Raw genomic sequence first — 19,016 nt, 5'->3', positions numbered from 1 at the left:
TGAAATTGCACTCATAAACATGCGCAAGTCGGGAATTAGCATATTCCAGGTTTTATGCTTTGCTAGCAAGTCAAAGTGACAGTTTTGACAAGTTGAACTATGGTCCTAGAGACATGTACAATCAAATAGATACGGTGAGGCGTGAGATTCCAGAGGATGTGGGTAGAGCATTAAATTTTTTGGAAGAGATGCCTGCAAAGGATAAATCTTTATACTACCAAGAGCTTCAAGCGACAAATGGAAGGTTATTAAATCTCTTTTGGTGTGATGGTTTATGTAGAGGGGACTATGAATTGTTTGGAGATGTTGTTGCATTTAATGCTACATACAACAAGAATAAATATATGTCCTTTTGTTGTGTTCATAGGTGTCAATTATCACAACCAAACTGTTGTCTTTGCTGCATGCATTGTAACTGATGAGACTTATATATGGGTGTTGCAACAATTTTTGGAGGCAATGAATGGTAGAGCCCCATCCTATGTGATAATTGATGGGACAAGGGCAATGAAGAATGCGATTGAGGAAGTATTCCTTGGTACTCACTACAGATTGTGTACTTGGCATCTCCTGCGTAATGCAACGACAAATATGTGTAGTCCTAGTTTCACATCTAAGTTTAAGGATTGTATGTTAGGAGATTACGAGATTCCAGTATTTCGTAGCAGGTGGCAAACATTGGTAAAGGAATTTGGGGTTGAGGAAAAGGAATGGCTAAATGAAATTTATGAGAAACATCGATCATGGATAACATGTTACATCCGAGGGAAGTTCTTTGCTGGATTTAGGACTACATTGTGCTACGAGGGTTTGCATTCACTAATTGGGAAGTATACTAAAACTTATTATGACTTGTCGGAGTTCATTGAGCACTTCCAATTAATGTTAGGCCATATGCGGTTTAGGGAATTTTATGCTGAATATGAATATGCTCATGGAGTTCCAATTATGCAAACTTGTATTGAACCCCTTGAGATGTGTGCTGTTGATACTTACACAAGAGAGATTTTCTTTCTATTTAAGCATATTCTTGTTCGGACGGGTGCAATGAGAGTTGTGAATTACCAAACAAGAGACAATAGTGTAACTTATTATATTTGTAGGTATGCCAAACCAACAAATGTGTGGGAGGTTGAGTGGGTGTATAATGCTAACATAGTCACTTGTTCATGCATGCGTATGGAATCATTAGGCATTCCCTGTGATCTTTGTATTGGTCCGTAGGGATGTGCGCGAAATTCCTAAATGTCTAGTGTTGCATAGGTGGACTAAGAAAGCAAAAGAATCTATGTCTGAGTTAAGTAGTTTTACTCGATTTTGTATCCTCAATGAGTGTGCTAGGATGATGTCAGAGGTTGGATGTGTTACGACAGAGAGGTTTCATGATGCAAGGAACCTTATGCTTGATCTTTATAGCTCATATAAAGTAGAGGATGAAGGGAGCATGCCTTCGAAACCTGGACTGCGAGGTGGTGCCAATCCTAAAGGGCATAGTGGTCGGAAAAAGCCCCAACGTTGCAGCAATTGCAAAAAGCCTGGTCATAATAAAACTTCTTGTTCAAAGCGCAAGGAAAAGGCTTTCAGTATACAAGGTAGTTCTGCCCCTCAAAATGATGTACGTGTACAAAAATGATATATAATTTTTTATTCACTCACTTGATATTTGAACTACTCCACATTGCTAATTTAAAGTGTCATTGATGTATAAATTTTCGATTGTTGTAGGCAAATTATGATGGTGAATGCATGGATAATGTGGAATACAAAACTCAGAGTGGTGGTGAACCTTAAGACTAGATGTAGCTTCATTCATGATTAATTTTGAGAGTTGATATTTAGAATATTCAGTTATTATCTAAACTCTAAATTATTACTGTTTCTTTTGTTTATTCTTAATGGTAGATTTTCATTTAAGGCAATCAATTAAGTTGTTATGGGAAGACTTATTATTATTATTATATATGGAAAAGAGATCATGGATTTCTATTTTCGGCTTTACTTTTCTAAACGAGATCTATGCATTCTAGCGTTGTAGCCCACTCAAATGTGATTTGGCTTAGGAGTATGACATGTACAATTATGAAAAGGATTGGTATATAGAAGATTGTTTATCACTATCATGTATGATGTGTTAAATTTGGCTAAATATGTATATGATAGATAGATGATAAATTATTATAATAAAATCTAGTATAATGTTACATAAACTTGTTGCAGAAAATTGATATAAGTAGTCAACAGAAAAAAATATTTAATTCGTACTCACCAATTATATATATATACATAGTGATGAAACTAGAATTTTAATATTAGAGAGACCAAAATTACTTTTATAATTATTCTTAATTCATATATTCACCAATTATAATTATTCTTAAGTCGTCATAAAATACATTATGAAATATTCTAAAAGTAAATATTTCAGTATTTTATGTTTTTTTAGAAAAATAATTATTAAAAATTTAATTACACATTTTTCGTTAACATAAAACTCCAATCATAATTTTTGTAAACTATATTGATTTTATTAAAAATGTAATAAAAATACAAGGACTAATATGTTAACTAAATTTTTATCATAATTAATTTACAAGTACGTATAAACTTATTATTTGAAAAACAAAACCTAAAGATAGCAATTTAATAATCATATAAATATAAAACTGTTGAGATTTGTGGATGGAACATGGCCCACGTTTTTTTTTTAACAATAAGCAATATACTATCGAATAAAATATTTGAAACATTAATGTCATGAAATATCACAATTCAAATTGACGACACAACTCCAAAAAACAGAATAAGAAAGAAATCATATGAAGTGTCATTCTATGTAGTCAACAAAGCAATGACATAATTATGATGCACTTTACATTTCAGTACATGCATGTTCCAAAACTCTTGAACAAGTGGTGCTATCTCAGCCTTGAGTTCATTGAATCGCCCATGGAATAACTACATTGTAGTGTACATCTGTGTGCTATTTTTATCTAACTGAAAAAAAAAATACAAAATTACTTATAGCCAAATCTATGACAACATTGTTAATACATATTCACAAATGAAGTTTCTATGTAACCAAATCGTGCCACATGAACTTCAGAACATTGGGAATCTAAGGCATGTTCCAAATTCATCCATTGAAGAACCCATGATGGAGAATCACGACTGCACCACAACAATAACAGAAAATTGTCTTGAAACTGAGAAAAATAATTAGTAAAAATAACAAGATACATTTTAAGTTAACAACAATATACAATCAATTCATTGTATTTTGTAAAAGCGTTGATACCTTTGATGTCGATTAGGAATTTCTCTTGGAGCATAAATTCTCCATCTCCGCATGTTTTCCTTCATCTTAAGTTTACATTCTTTGTAAATGTCACTTTTTAAAATGTGCTCTACTGTCACAGCCTATGTAAAAAAATATAAAACAACTTCAGATTTTGAGTCTCTTACTATATGCTCATAAGCAACTAAATTGAAGGATAACGATTGAGGGTATTAATTATAATGTCACTAACCACTGTTGTCATCTTGTCTCTACGACACTCAAAATCATTATCTTCAAAATAAAAATTCAGTTGCCAAAGTACGCTATCATGTATGCTGATAACCATGAGATATCGATGCTCAATGTCTCTCATTGGCATGTATATCTGCATCAAGCATGAGATATAATGTATCAAATATTAATATGTCTTTGTTTCGTTAATTTTTTTATTTGAAAATATTTGATGACATGGCGTATTTATGAAGAGTCAATAACACTCACAAACTGAAGATCCTTAGTAGGCTGCATGAACTGTTTGACCATGGAAACCAATATCTCATCCAAATTATTTCCATCCAATATGGCATCCTAGATATTTATTTTTAATTCGGAAGAGATTAATATGTATATAATCAAACTATAAATAACATTATAAATAGCAAACTAATGTCCTTACAGCAAAAGCTGAAGGAAGCTGCCAGATATTTTTCCATGTCAATAAAGTCTGATTATGGACATATTTCAAGATAGTCAAGTACAATATCTTCTCACTTATTTGTTGTGTTGGATAGAGCGACTCAAAATCCTTTCTAGTTGTAGTCACATCACCTATCTTAGAAGATCTTCTATAGAATAAACAAAAAAATGAAACCAAATTATGATAAAAAAAAATTTAATAATCAATGACTATACTATAGCAACTAAGCATGAGCGTTACCCTGAATCCAGCTCTGTAGAAAATATGAATGCAGTGGGCTGAATTTCTTCGGATTTAAGACCCATCTTTGGGTTTGACTTGAATTTGCATTTCATGCCCTACCAAGTTAAAAAACAATTTGGCTATAAATTAACATAGCTATTAGAAGTTTACTTTAATTTATGTATACGTTATTAAAAGGAATTATATGGAGATCTCAGTGAAAAAATGATAACACAAAAATCATTTGGCTATTAACATTAGATAACTTTTAAAATTCCAACATAATGAAAACTAAAGGGAAATAAGAACTTATTGCATCTTGACAGGAGATAATGGTATAACAAAAATTATTTTAAAAAATATTATTCTAAACATCTTAGGTACATGATAATAATTATTTAATAGAAGACTCTTACCCTTGTAACATCGAAACAGTATATTTCTTTGTCTTTATTATCTTTGTTCCCTTTAGCACTATGCTCTTCAGTGTTCCTTGCCTCCCCACCCATAAGAGGCCTCTTCGTAACTATTTCGTCAAGTCTTGGAATCTTTGGAGGTTTAGCATTTGATGGCAAAAACGTTAATTTTCTACCGGCTCCAACTGTGGGTGTTGGCTGAGACTTTTTCTGCAACAAATTAACAACCAAATTTTTTGGCTGAACAAATTATTTGAATTAAGGACCATATCTAAAGCCAATGAAAATATGTTTGGCATCTATCTAGAGACTAGAAGAAAATTGGTATATTTTATTTAATTCAAATAAAAAAATTAATTTGATATATCTTGGAAAAAAGAACATCGCAACCAATCAAAATGGACCCTAAATATCATGGTGCAATAAATACCAATTGTGGGGAAGTTTGCCTTCAGAGGTTGCTCCCAATATTACCAGTTGACTTATTCGAATTCACACTAATCAAGTTGATATTGAGCTTGTTCTTGTTATTTTCTGCTCTCACTTGTTCCCTTTTTTGGTTGCTTGGAGTAGTCTTGGTATTAGATTTGCTAGACAACAATTTTGTCACGTCTACAATACCCTCGTCATTGTCAACCACATCAACAAGAACGTCCATTGCGGGTGTGCTAGCTCCCAATGTCCTAAGCTTGCTTACAAATGGCCTTAAAGATAGAAAGGGTTTCACAATGGGCTTAACATCTTGCCCCTTAATTATGATCAACGAAAATGGGCAGTGAGATTGATCCTATTTTTTGGACGTCGTCTTCCTTTTCTTTTTTGGACTGAGCAATAAGAATGTCAATCTTGCGTTCCATTGACAACAAGTTGGCTCGAGTATTCAGGCATTCTATTGGAACGTATTCCTTAACATCATAGTGTAAAATATTAAATTTTAATATGCGTATCATACGATAACATATAAACTTAAATAATCTGACAGTAGTAAAAAGTCCTAATCTTTGCCAATTTTACAAATTAATTATTTTGTTTTACACCATACGTGAAAATTATATATGTTTATTAATATCTATTCTAGTTTTCAAATGTGTTCTATTTCAAAATACCTTGATGAAAGAGAGGACTTGTCCCACTGGGCAATCCGGAAGCTTGCCACTCTCGTCTTGACTTTGAGAACAATTGGTAAATAAAGTTGGCTTCACGAAGTCATGCTGCATGGCATTCAAAATAAGTAGTTCAACAATAAGACAATATTTCAGAAAATGTGAGTTTTCTAAGTAAGATGCCAAACATCACAATCTTAAAAGTAAAGGCCGAATAATATAGGTTTAATTATTCTATTGGTCCCTATAGTTTTATCAAATTTTCAATTAGGTCCTTATACTTTTTTTCTTTTCAATTGGGTCCCTACATTACTTTTAATTTTGTAATTACGTTCCTTTTATGTTAAAAATATTAAAATTAATATAAAATTTTTACCAAAATACATGCAATCAAAGATTTAATTAAGTTTTTAATTATACTGTTTGGTTGCTCGTGTCCTGAACGAGTCAGATTCGATGAGTGCTGGAGTTTAGGGGTTGCGGGCGACTGGACCTGGATGGGCACTAGTGATGAAGTTCCTTCGGCTGGAAGGTTGAAGATGTGGTGGAGCCACCTGCAAAGACTCCAACGCTCAAGTCAGTATCTGTACAAGAGGCGACTATTAGGATTAGGGTAGGTGACGTACCTCTGGAGAGGGTAGGGCCCTCCCTTATTATAATCGTTACTCGGGTGGGCCCTCTGTGGCCAGACCCATCTTCCTGGAAGCTTCTGCTAGCTATCCAGGTTCCATGTAGGCGAGGAGATGAAGGTGGGTTCCCTTGTAGCTCGGGTCGGGAGACCCGTCGGGTCGGCCGCTCATGACAGGACCCAAGTCGCTAATGGGTTGGGCCGGAACAGTGCCCCTAACATGCCAGGTATGGGTGTAGCTTGTAGTTGGCACGTTTGCTTTACTCGCTTCTCGAGTCTCTCGGGATCGGGAGTCTGTGATGGTGTCCGTGCCCTTAACGCACGAACTGCCTTTACCAGTTACTAGAAATGTTTCCTTGATTCTCGCACTGAGCATTTAATGCTCATTATGGCTTATTTGAAACTTGGGTAAAAAATCCCTTTTTCCCCTGACTTTCACGCTTTCCAGTGTCATTTACTCTCTTGTATTCTCCTTTTCATTCCTTATTCCTTTATACTTCTTCTAATTTTTGCCTTCACCATCATTCCCTTTTTCTCATGATTTTGATCACTGCACACTCTGCTGCACTCTCCTTGGGACTCTTTTCTCCATAATTTCCTGGTAAGCTTTTACTGTTTCTACCCTTATGGATGATTATGGTTCTATTTCTACTTTTGCCACCATTATTGTGCCATTTTCTTCTGTCGTTGATGATTTGTTTCGCCTGTGTTTAGTGCATCATTGTTAGGTAGTTTACAGGGGGTTACCATTAAGTGCATCGATTTTGGCCTTTAATTGATCGTAGACTAGTGCACAGTGGGATCGTAGCAGAACGTAGCATTAGTTTCTTTTTCTCCGATGATCTGACCTCCCGATTTTATCTTTAAGTGGTGCCCCCGCTGTAAGTATGGCGCAGCAACCCATTCCGATAGCTCCCGTAGACCGTTACATCTGGGTCACTTCTGACGTGAAGGACACGGCCTCTAAGATAACCCTCAAGAAGCTCCAGCAGTTTCACAACTCCGATCTGCTCTGCGGAGGGGTCCCGAGGAGGAGCATTACGACACCTTTGTTCCTGGGGACCGGGAACGCATTTGTCACATAAACATGAATACCCCCCGAGTTGACGACTGGATGTGGGTGTACAATCCCATGTTTACCAACTTGGGGGTTCGGCTTCCTTCTCTCCTTTCGTTATCTCTCTTTTGAATCGATGTGATGTGGCGCCATCATAGCTACATCCGAATAGCTGGGCATCTATTCACTATTTTGAGATGGTCTGCGAATACTTGAAGCTACCGGTCTCGGTAGAAGTCTTCCTCTACTTCTTTCGTCTGACTAACCCTTCAAAACAAGGAAAACATAAGAAGGGCTACATGTCGTTCCTAGCCGTGTAGGGTCAGCGAATCTTCAGGTTGTTCGAAGATTCGTTCCATGGCTTCAAGGAAAGATATTTCAAAGTGCGACCCGCCGAGGGCTGGCATCCCTTCTGGCTGACTTTAGAAGTGGAACGCCAGATACCAACCTATTGGAGTTTTGGTGCCAGGGCTAATATCTTCATAAAGAGTACCTATAAGAGTCTAAGTCAGCAAAACCGGGACATCGTCGATGTATTATTGGCGATTTTTTGAAAGAATAACCTCATCTATTGATGGGTGACCGTGAGATGGGTAGAACCGTAGAAGTTATGTGGGTGAGTCGTCGGGTTGTCCCTCCCCCCTTTTTTTTTACTTGTGTACTTGCTTAACGTGGTCTAACGTTTGAGCTTTGCTTTCTTGTTTCAGTATCCATGGCTGCTGAGAAGGTAGGTCTCAACAACTTGATGGCCCCGTTCCTTTCGGGGTACAGTGATGACAGTTCGGAAAGCCATTTGGCCAAGGCTTCGCTTTCCCCCACTCCCGAAGTTCAATCACGATCGCCTCCTCAGGAAACCGATGGCACTAGCGCCGGTGTAATTCCCCCCTCCGAGGATGTGATTCCCCCTTCCGAGGAGGTGCCTGAGGATGGAATGGGTTCTGACCTAACCATCGTGGAGAAACCCAGGAAGAGGAAGGTGACGTCTAGCCCAGAGGGAGCACTCACCACGATGGAGAAGAACTTCGATGCCGGGGGATTCATTGACTCCCAGCTTCTATCAGGCATCGACGACTTCCTTCATGGTGGTCATTTGGCCTCTCAAGCTAGGTGGGTATACCGTTGTATGCTCCATGTTGCGACCATTGCGAGGAAAGCGGAACCTGTTCTAGCATAGGCTGGTGTGCTAGATGGCAAGTACCGTTTGTCACTACGGGAGATTGGTGACCTGAAAGCGGAGATGGAGACCATCAAGCCCAAGCTAGAGGACAAGGAAGAAAAGCTGAAAAGTTCTAATGGCATCGTGGCCCGCCTTGCTGACCACGAGTTGACCTTGGAGAGCCAGCTCGATGAGGCTTCAGGTTGGGCGACTGCAGTGGAGGCCAAGGTTGCCGAATTGGAAAAAAAGCTGGCCGAGGTCGCAGGCCTGAAGGGGGAGGTCTCTAGTTTAAAGAAGAAAGACAAGGAAATTGTCAAGAATGCTTGCGAGGTGATCGGAGGTACTGAAGAGGCGATCAAGGCGCAGGTCAAGCTGCTATTTCCTGACATTGATACCTTTACAATTGGGGCTTTCAAGACCATCCAAGATGGTAAAATAGTTGACATTTCAAGAAAGTGATTTGTAAATCTTGTGTCAACTTTGTGCTTCTTTTTGTTTGGGCCGACAAGGCGCCTTCTTTTGTGAGTCATTTGTAGTTTCTAAGATTTCAAACTGTTTATTTTGTTGTAAATGAATACTTGATAGGCCGACGTGGTGCCTTTGAAAAATGTTTATTGCTTAGTCATTTGGCCGACAGGCTATAAACCGTGGTCTATTTGGTATCCGTTAGTTGGATTTGATCTGCCCCCGAGGTGATCAGTCCCGGGAAACCGCAAAAGCAAGATGCACAAACGAAACAACATAAAACATAACTCATTAACATATTTAAAACATGGAAGCGGTATAGCAACATATAAATGCTCATGGAATTCATAAGAGGACAAAATATTTGAGAAAGCAAGGTATCTAAAAGTCATAAAATAAAGGTGAATAGGACACGGGAAAAAACCCAATAAGTCATGACGTCGCCTCCTAAGAGTAGAACCTTCTCAAGTTTTCCGCATTCCAGGTTCTCGGCATCTCGCACCCGTCGAGCCGTTCCAGTTTCTACGCTCCCTTACCGAGGGCTTCTCTCACCCTATGTGGGCCTTTCCAATTTGCTGCTAGCTTGCCTTCCCCAGGTGTCGGCAGTCCAATGTCGTTGCACCACAGCATCAAGTCACCTTGTTTAAAGTTTCTGTTCAACACCCTGCTGTTATACCTCAGAGCTATTCTTTGCTTCAACGCCAGTGTCAACGAGAATTTGTTTGACTAGGCCCATCCTGATTCTCGCCGTGATCACCATGGGTGGGTTTTTCGGAAGGTCGTGAAACCATTGATCTTCTAGGCCGAAGGATATCTTCAGGGGTTCTTTGGATTGAGTATTATGGCTTCCCAATGACACGACCAGGACTTTGGTGTTCTTTTTTGCTGTCGACCTCGACTTCGGGGTGCATCTCGCCCAACCACGATGTTAATAACTACTGTGGAGGCGTTGTCGGCATTCTCAGTGGGTGCTTGCTTTGGCTTGATGGTCCAGCTGCGATCCTCCTCGGAACGTTCTTGCTCCCTCCTTCTGGGCTCCCTTATGAACTAAGACAACTCGATCAGCTTACCCTCATGAATGGCTTGCTCTAAGGCGTCCTTCAAGTTAAAGCAATCCTGGGTTTTGTGGCCAAAGCCTTTGTGAAAATCACAGTACAAGCTCTTGTTCTTGCCTCCTGTCCTTTAGTTGTCGGGGACTTCGATAGAATGTCCTTATTCGCAATCTGTTGGTAAACTTCTACGATGGGAGACATGAGGGGGTGTAGTTCGTGAACTTTCCCACCCGGGAAAACAGCTTGAACGGTTTCCTCGATGCCCCTTCCTTAGGGGGATCTCTCGCTTTCTCTGGGTATCCAGGCTGGCGAGGAGGAGGGTTGGTCAGCTGCCGTTTGTTGGCTGCCACCACTTGGCTAACTTCTTCATCATTGATATACTCTCTAGCTACGTTCTGGATCTCCTGCATGGTCCATACGGGCTTGATAGTAGGATGCTTCCTGAAATCTTCGTTTAGTAAGCCATTCATCATGCACAAGCTAGCTACCGAATCGGTTAGGCCGTCAATTTCTAGGCACTCATCGTTGAAACTATCCAGGAACTTCCTGGTCGGTTCCCCTGACTTTTGGGTGACTCCCAAGAGGTTGATTGGATGTTTAGCCTTAGCGATGCGCGTGGTGAACTGTGCTAAGAAGCAATGAGTTATATCCGAGAAGGCCTTAATGGACCCATGTGGAAGTGCGTTGAACCACCAGATCGCGGGGCCTACTAATATTACTGGGAAAGCTCAGAACATCACTGCGTCGCTGACGCCTTCAAGATTAATCATGGCCTCAAAGGCCGTCAGGTGCTCCTGGGGGTCTTGGGTCCCATCATACCTCAGGTCTGTCGGCTTGTGGTGCATGGAATATAACTTCGCATAACTGAACCAGCAAGTGCACTGGGTTGTCCAAGTAATACCTGAGGTGAGTCAGGATTGATCCCACGAGGATTATGATTTGAAGCAAGCTATGGTTATTTTGTAGATCTTAGTGATGAGCGGATATTTTATATGCTTTTTGACCTCATTTTCATATAGTTTTTAGTAGTTTTTATTTAGTTTTTATAGGTTTTAGTGTTAAATTCACATTTTTGGATAAGGTATGAGTTTTTGTGTTTTTGGACAATTTCAGGTATTTTCTGGCTGAAATTGAGGAGCTAGAGCAGAAGCCTAATTTAGAGACAGAGAAAGCACCCTTTTTTTTTACTTGTGTACTTGCTTAACGTGGTCTAACGTTTGAGCTTTGCTTTCTTGTTTCAGTATCCATGGCTGCTGAGAAGGTAGGTCTCAACAACTTGATGGCCCCGTTCCTTTCGGGGTACAGTGATGACAGTTCGGAAAGCCATTTGGCCAAGGCTTCGCTTTCCCCCACTCCCGAAGTTCAATCACGATCGCCTCCTCAGGAAACCGATGGCACTAGCGCCGGTGTAATTCCCCCCTCCGAGGATGTGATTCCCCCTTCCGAGGAGGTGCCTGAGGATGGAATGGGTTCTGACCTAACCATCGTGGAGAAACCCAGGAAGAGGAAGGTGACGTCTAGCCCAGAGGGAGCACTCACCACGATGGAGAAGAACTTCGATGCCGGGGGATTCATTGACTCCCAGCTTCTATCAGGCATCGACGACTTCCTTCATGGTGGTCATTTGGCCTCTCAAGCTAGGTGGGTATACCGTTGTATGCTCCATGTTGCGACCATTGCGAGGAAAGCGGAACCTGTTCTAGCATAGGCTGGTGTGCTAGATGGCAAGTACCGTTTGTCACTACGGGAGATTGGTGACCTGAAAGCGGAGATGGAGACCATCAAGCCCAAGCTAGAGGACAAGGAAGAAAAGCTGAAAAGTTCTAATGGCATCGTGGCCCGCCTTGCTGACCACGAGTTGACCTTGGAGAGCCAGCTCGATGAGGCTTCAGGTTGGGCGACTGCAGTGGAGGCCAAGGTTGCCGAATTGGAAAAAAAGCTGGCCGAGGTCGCAGGCCTGAAGGGGGAGGTCTCTAGTTTAAAGAAGAAAGACAAGGAAATTGTCAAGAATGCTTGCGAGGTGATCGGAGGTACTGAAGAGGCGATCAAGGCGCAGGTCAAGCTGCTATTTCCTGACATTGATACCTTTACAATTGGGGCTTTCAAGACCATCCAAGATGGTAAAATAGTTGACATTTCAAGAAAGTGATTTGTAAATCTTGTGTCAACTTTGTGCTTCTTTTTGTTTGGGCCGACAAGGCGCCTTCTTTTGTGAGTCATTTGTAGTTTCTAAGATTTCAAACTGTTTATTTTGTTGTAAATGAATACTTGATAGGCCGACGTGGTGCCTTTGAAAAATGTTTATTGCTTAGTCATTTGGCCGACAGGCTATAAACCGTGGTCTATTTGGTATCCGTTAGTTGGATTTGATCTGCCCCCGAGGTGATCAGTCCCGGGAAACCGCAAAAGCAAGATGCACAAACGAAACAACATAAAACATAACTCATTAACATATTTAAAACATGGAAGCGGTATAGCAACATATAAATGCTCATGGAATTCATAAGAGGACAAAATATTTGAGAAAGCAAGGTATCTAAAAGTCATAAAATAAAGGTGAATAGGACACGGGAAAAAACCCAATAAGTCATGACGTCGCCTCCTAAGAGTAGAACCTTCTCAAGTTTTCCGCATTCCAGGTTCTCGGCATCTCGCACCCGTCGAGCCGTTCCAGTTTCTACGCTCCCTTACCGAGGGCTTCTCTCACCCTATGTGGGCCTTTCCAATTTGCTGCTAGCTTGCCTTCCCCAGGTGTCGGCAGTCCAATGTCGTTGCACCACAGCATCAAGTCACCTTGTTTAAAGTTTCTGTTCAACACCCTGCTGTTATACCTCAGAGCTATTCTTTGCTTCAACGCCAGTGTCAACGAGAATTTGTTTGACTAGGCCCATCCTGATTCTCGCCGTGATCACCATGGGTGGGTTTTTCGGAAGGTCGTGAAACCATTGATCTTCTAGGCCGAAGGATATCTTCAGGGGTTCTTTGGATTGAGTATTATGGCTTCCCAATGACACGACCAGGACTTTGGTGTTCTTTTTTGCTGTCGACCTCGACTTCGGGGTGCATCTCGCCCAACCACGATGTTAATAACTACTGTGGAGGCGTTGTCGGCATTCTCAGTGGGTGCTTGCTTTGGCTTGATGGTCCAGCTGCGATCCTCCTCGGAACGTTCTTGCTCCCTCCTTCTGGGCTCCCTTATGAACTAAGACAACTCGATCAGCTTACCCTCATGAATGGCTTGCTCTAAGGCGTCCTTCAAGTTAAAGCAATCCTGGGTTTTGTGGCCAAAGCCTTTGTGAAAATCACAGTACAAGCTCTTGTTCTTGCCTCCTGTCCTTTAGTTGTCGGGGACTTCGATAGAATGTCCTTATTCGCAATCTGTTGGTAAACTTCTACGATGGGAGACATGAGGGGGTGTAGTTCGTGAACTTTCCCACCCGGGAAAACAGCTTGAACGGTTTCCTCGATGCCCCTTCCTTAGGGGGATCTCTCGCTTTCTCTGGGTATCCAGGCTGGCGAGGAGGAGGGTTGGTCAGCTGCCGTTTGTTGGCTGCCACCACTTGGCTAACTTCTTCATCATTGATATACTCTCTAGCTACGTTCTGGATCTCCTGCATGGTCCATACGGGCTTGATAGTAGGATGCTTCCTGAAATCTTCGTTTAGTAAGCCATTCATCATGCACAAGCTAGCTACCGAATCGGTTAGGCCGTCAATTTCTAGGCACTCATCGTTGAAACTATCCAGGAACTTCCTGGTCGGTTCCCCTGACTTTTGGGTGACTCCCAAGAGGTTGATTGGATGTTTAGCCTTAGCGATGCGCGTGGTGAACTGTGCTAAGAAGCAATGAGTTATATCCGAGAAGGCCTTAATGGACCCATGTGGAAGTGCGTTGAACCACCAGATCGCGGGGCCTACTAATATTACTGGGAAAGCTCAGAACATCACTGCGTCGCTGACGCCTTCAAGATTAATCATGGCCTCAAAGGCCGTCAGGTGCTCCTGGGGGTCTTGGGTCCCATCATACCTCAGGTCTGTCGGCTTGTGGTGCATGGAATATAACTTCGCATAACTGAACCAGCAAGTGCACTGGGTTGTCCAAGTAATACCTGAGGTGAGTCAGGATTGATCCCACGAGGATTATGATTTGAAGCAAGCTATGGTTATTTTGTAGATCTTAGTGATGAGCGGATATGCTTTTTGCTTTTTGACCTCATTTTCATATAGTTTTTAGTAGTTTTTATTTAGTTTTTATAGGTTTTAGTGTTAAATTCACATTTTTGTATGAGTTTTTAGAAGAGCTTTTCTAGAGCTACAGAAGTCTAAATAAAGCTCTCTCAACGGATATGGAAAGCTGACTTTCAGAGCTTTCCATCAATATATAATAGTTCATACTTTGCTTTGGATTAGAAGGCCAAAAACTGGCGTCCAACGCCAGCTTCCTGCCCCCCTTGAGGTACTACTTGGTACGACCTAGTGCACTTGCCAGTTAGTTTGTGGATTGTAAATTTTGCACCAGTATGCGTGGGGTGGGTTGTGCGCCAAGAACCCCACCCGCACAGTTCCAGCACAACTCTCAGGTTTTTGTACCAGAGAGTGCCAGCATCCCTATGACGCATGCGCGTCGATGACGCTTACGCGTGAGATGCTCATTTTTTTTTAAATAATTCATAACAAAAGGGAAACATGATTATTTGAAAATTAACAAAGACAATTAATGAAACAAATATAAGAAAATAAATAAAATAGCACTTATAAAAAAAGGAAGATCATACCATGGTGGGTTGCCTCCCACCTAGCACTTTTCTTTAACGTCCTTAAGTTGGACGGTCCATAGGCTCAGTCCTCTTCCTTTGCTGGATCCTTCAAGAAGAAGATCTCTATCTCCTTGTTGTTCTTCACTTTTGCACCATGATACAGCTTTAAATGGTGGCCATTGACTTTGAAGAAGGTAGGGCTTGAGGGGTGACTTAGGTGGACAACTCCATACGGTTCAACCTTCTCCACCATGTAGGGTCCATCCCATCTTGACCTCAGTTTACCCGAAATTAATCTCAACCTTGAGTAATAGAGAAGGACTTGATCCCCAGCTCTAAACTCTCTTCTCTTGATGTTCTTGTCATGTACTGCCTTCACCTTTTCTTTGTAGAGCCTGGAGTTTTCATACGCTTCTAGCCGAAGGCACTCCAATTCTTCCAGTTGTAATTTTCTTTCAATTCCGGCTTCTCCCGATCCTGAGTTGCATTCCTTCACAGTCCGGTAAGCTTTGTGTTCCACCTCTACCGGAAGGTGACAAGCCTTTCTGTAGACTAGGCGGAACGGACTCATGCCGATTGGTGTCTTGTAAGCTGTCTGATAAGCCCATAGCGCATCTCCAAGTCTAGAGCTCCAGTCCCTTCTATGAGGTTTAACAATCTTCTCGAGTATGCACTTGATCTCTCTATTAGACACCTCCGCTTGGCCATTTGTTTGGGGATGGTAAGCCATCGCCACCTTGTGAATGCATGTTTCTTCATCAAACCTGTCATTCTTCTGTTACAAAAATGAGAGCCTTCATCACTCACGATTGCTCGTGGTGATCCAAAATGACAAATAATAATATTCCTAACAAAAGAAACAACCACGTTAGCATCATCAGTGCGAGTAGGAATTTCTTCCACCCACTTAGAAACATAATCAGCAGCTAACAGAATATATAAGAAACCATTCGAGTTTGGAAATGGACCCATGAAGTCAATACCCCAAACATAAAAAATTTCACAAAACAACATGAGTTGTTGGGGCATCTCATCCCTCTTGGATATGTTTCCAAACCTTTGGCATTGGTGGCAAGAGTCACAGAAAATATTAGCATCCTTAAAAAGTGTGGGCCACCAAAATCTGCAGTCTAAAATTTTTCTTGCAATTCTTTGAGGACCAAAGTGTCCACCACTCTCAGAAGAGTGGCATGCCTCTAAAATAGACTGGATTTTGGATTGTGGAACACACCTTCTAATTATTTGGTCAACACCACACCTCCACAAATATGGGATATCCCATATGTAATACTTGGACTCACTCTTGAGCTTGTCCTTTTGATGCTTAGAAAAATTTGGAGGAAAGGTGCGACTAACCAAATAATTAGCTATGGGTGCATACCAAGGAACCACCTCAGATATTGCTTGCAAGCTATCAAGTGAAAATGCATCATTGATAGAAGTGGAGTCACTTTTAATATGTTCTTAGTGACTCAAGTGGTCCGCCACCAAATTTTGGGAACCACTCCTATCCTTGATCTCTAAATCAAACTCTTGCAATAACAATATCCAACGTATTAACCTTGGTTTAGACTCTTTCTTAGCTAACAAGTATTTCAAAGTCGCATGGTCTGAATATACTACCATTTTGGTTCCAAGTAAATAAGCCCGGCATTTATCCAAGGCAAAAGCAATTGCTAAAAGTTCATTTTTAGTGGTAGTATAATTAGACTGGGCACCATCTAAAGTTTTAGAAGCATAAGAAATAATATAGGGATCCTTACCTTCAGGCTGAGCCAGCGCCGCTCCTACCGCATAGTTAGATGCATCACACATAATCTCGAACGGCCTACTCCAGTCAGGCCCTCTCACAATAGGAGCTTGGGTCAAGGCAATCTTCAACTTGTCAAGTGCTTCCATGCAGTCTTCACTCAAGTCAAACTCTACATGTTTCTCCAGCAGACGGGAAAGGGGTAGTGCAACCTTACTGAAGTCCTTGATAAAACTCCGGTAGAAACCTGCATGACCAAGAAAAGAACAAACTTTCCTCACAGAAGAGGGGTAAGGTAAACCAGAAATAACATCAACCTTTGCAGGATCAACAGATAAAAGTAAAATTTTTTTTTAAAAATAACTACTTCAAATAAAACTTCTAATTTTATAAAATTTTGGCAGCATCTCCTCTAAAACTCGGACACTGCCACCCTTTTCGGGTCCCATCCAATCATTCCTCAAATCAACCAATTCCAAATCTCAATCATTTTCCAAAATTCAACCAGTTCTAATATCAAATTATTTTCAAATTCATCCATTTTCAATAATAAATTTTTGTCAAAATTAAACCAGCTCAAATATTAAATCATTTATATAATCAAACTAATTCAAAATTTAAATCACTTCCAGAATCAATTTATTTTCATATTTCAAATCATTTCCAAAGCCGATTCATTTGCATTATCAAAATAACTTCAAAATCAAGAAAAACCACTTTTCATAATAATCAACTAAATAACTTTTCAAACTAATTTCTTTTCAACAATCACAAACTACTCAAGCAATCAAGCAATCAGTCATTCAGTCCAGCAAACAACCACATCTATAAGACAATCATAATCACAAACATATGTTTCTCACATTAATATATATTTATAACAACTCTGTACGATAAAATAAATTTTAAGAAAACCCTTACCTCGATTAACCGAGTTCGCACAAATTTATCATGATAATTCCCTCTCCTTTTAGTTTATGGAAACAGTGATTAGTATTAACCCCACAAAAGTAGCAACAGCTCTAATACCTCTTCTAGCGACCGCATTATTACAAATCGCAATTACAGTAGCTGAAAAAACTTCAAGAAACCCAAACAAGTACATATTCAAAAATTGAATCAGAATAAGCATGGCAAAAAAATAGTAAAACATGTAAAAGACCTAGAATCGAAAAAGATATCTGACTAGAATCATTAGGAACAGTTCAGGTGTCAGCTCTTAGCGGCAGAAGAACAGGAATCTGACCTGCCGTCCTAGCGGCAGTAACATCACTCAGAGTGATTAAGGCAGTAGAGACACCAACAATAATAAGAATAGTGGAACAAAATAGAAGCGGAACAAATTCAAGAAAGGAAGAAACAGTTACCGGTAAATCTGGACCAGTTTCGGCGACGGCGTACAACTAAATAATTCGCGGCAATAGAAACCCAAGAAGACAAAGGCTTTAGCTGTGGTCTCCAGTGATGTAGCAGCAACCTGGGTGTAACCATGGCGAGCCCAACAGCTTCAGTGACAACTCCCGACAAGCACAGCAACTCTAATCGCACATATAATAACCGAAACTCAATCATATAACAAATACCACCATAAATTTCTCAGTAACTTATAACAGAATGACGATTATGAGTGTTTGAAATGAGGAATAGCTTACTGTAATTAGGGGACCTATGGAAACAGAGCAGCGGCGGCAATTCCAGCACTCAGAAGAACCGAAACCAGCCTAAACAAATCGGGCCAGAACCAAAACTAGAACCAGATGGGGTTTGGAACGGTAAGAGCGCCCTCCGGCAACTGCAACAACATTTTCCAGCATCCTTCAATGTGCAGAGATAAAATAGTATGGCAACTCCTAGCACCGTCACCTCCTCTCTTCCGGTTACCAGCTCCGGCGGCGACGGCCATGGGAGCTCGGCGCGAAGCTGACATCGATGGGAGGCACGAACGGCGGCAATTCCTCCTGCGGATGCAGCTGGCGGCGCGAATCCTTCTTCCTCTCTGCATCTCTGATGACAAGTCATCTTAGCCTAGTTTCACTAGCCTTTTTCTTTAGTTTTCAATTGAATTATGCACTTTCTTGAGCCATAAGCAAGCTAATTGGGTAGATTTTCATGTTTCCTTTGATTTAATCAACCATGTATGAATTAATGCAATTTCATGAGATTTAAAGCCATAATTGTTGCATATTAGGATAGAATGAATATCTCATGATTTTAAGCATAGTTTTGATGTGTTTGGTTGATTAATGATAGGTGAAGAAAGCTTGGAGAAAGGTTGAAGCAAGAAGGAATAGCTAGGAGTAAAGAGAGGACAATGGAATAAGTGAAATTGAACCAGGAAGCAAAAAGCTGGACCTAAAGTTAGCCTCAAACTTTTGCACAAACTTTTGGGTGAAAAGTTAGCCCCAACGTTAGCCCCTAACTTTTGGGCTAACGTTGG

The 19,016-nt window shown here is 40.6% G+C and overlaps 2 protein-coding genes and 1 long non-coding RNA gene across 3 annotated transcripts; all 3 read right to left on the bottom strand.

The window, feature by feature from the left end:
- Positions 2,644-4,101, bottom strand: LOC107637898. The gene is made up of 6 exons (XM_016341153.2): positions 3,954-4,101; positions 3,779-3,865; positions 3,528-3,662; positions 3,296-3,417; positions 3,090-3,168; positions 2,644-2,994 (listed from the first exon to the last, which is right to left on the bottom strand). The coding sequence occupies exons 2-6, from the start codon at positions 3,818-3,820 to the stop codon at positions 2,956-2,958; spliced, it is 417 nt and encodes a 138-aa protein (XP_016196639.1). The 5' UTR covers positions 3,821-3,865; positions 3,954-4,101; the 3' UTR covers positions 2,644-2,955.
- On the bottom strand, positions 14,912-15,559 carry LOC107636714. The gene has a single exon (XM_016340207.1). The coding sequence runs from the start codon at positions 15,557-15,559 to the stop codon at positions 14,912-14,914; it is 648 nt and encodes a 215-aa protein (XP_016195693.1).
- LOC110270708 lies at positions 17,515-18,354 on the bottom strand. Its single transcript, XR_002360353.1, has 4 exons — positions 18,232-18,354; positions 17,947-18,142; positions 17,742-17,833; positions 17,515-17,650 (listed from the first exon to the last, which is right to left on the bottom strand). It is a non-coding gene; the product is annotated as an uncharacterized LOC110270708 (long non-coding RNA).

Source organism: Arachis ipaensis, chromosome B04 (assembly GCF_000816755.2).
Source record: "Arachis ipaensis cultivar K30076 chromosome B04, Araip1.1, whole genome shotgun sequence".
Classification (NCBI taxonomy): Eukaryota; Viridiplantae; Streptophyta; class Magnoliopsida; order Fabales; family Fabaceae; genus Arachis; species Arachis ipaensis.
This window is presented reverse-complemented; position numbering and strand designations above follow the sequence as displayed.

Bases quoted from the DNA above. Each gene is read 5' to 3' on its own strand.
- LOC107636714 (XM_016340207.1), bottom strand. From the start codon at position 15,559: ATGGCTTACCATCCCCAAACAAATGGCCAAGCGGAGGTGTCTAATAGA.
- LOC107637898 (XM_016341153.2), bottom strand. From the start codon at position 3,820: ATGGTCAAACAGTTCATGCAGCCTACTAAGGATCTTCAGTTT. The intron at 3,418-3,527 runs GTTAGTGACATT...TTTTTTACATAG, and splicing joins GAGACAAGATGACAACAGTG to GCTGTGACAGTAGAGCACAT. The intron at 2,995-3,089 runs GCACGATTTGGT...TTTTTTTTTCAG, and splicing joins AATGTTCTGAAGTTCATGTG to TTAGATAAAAATAGCACACA.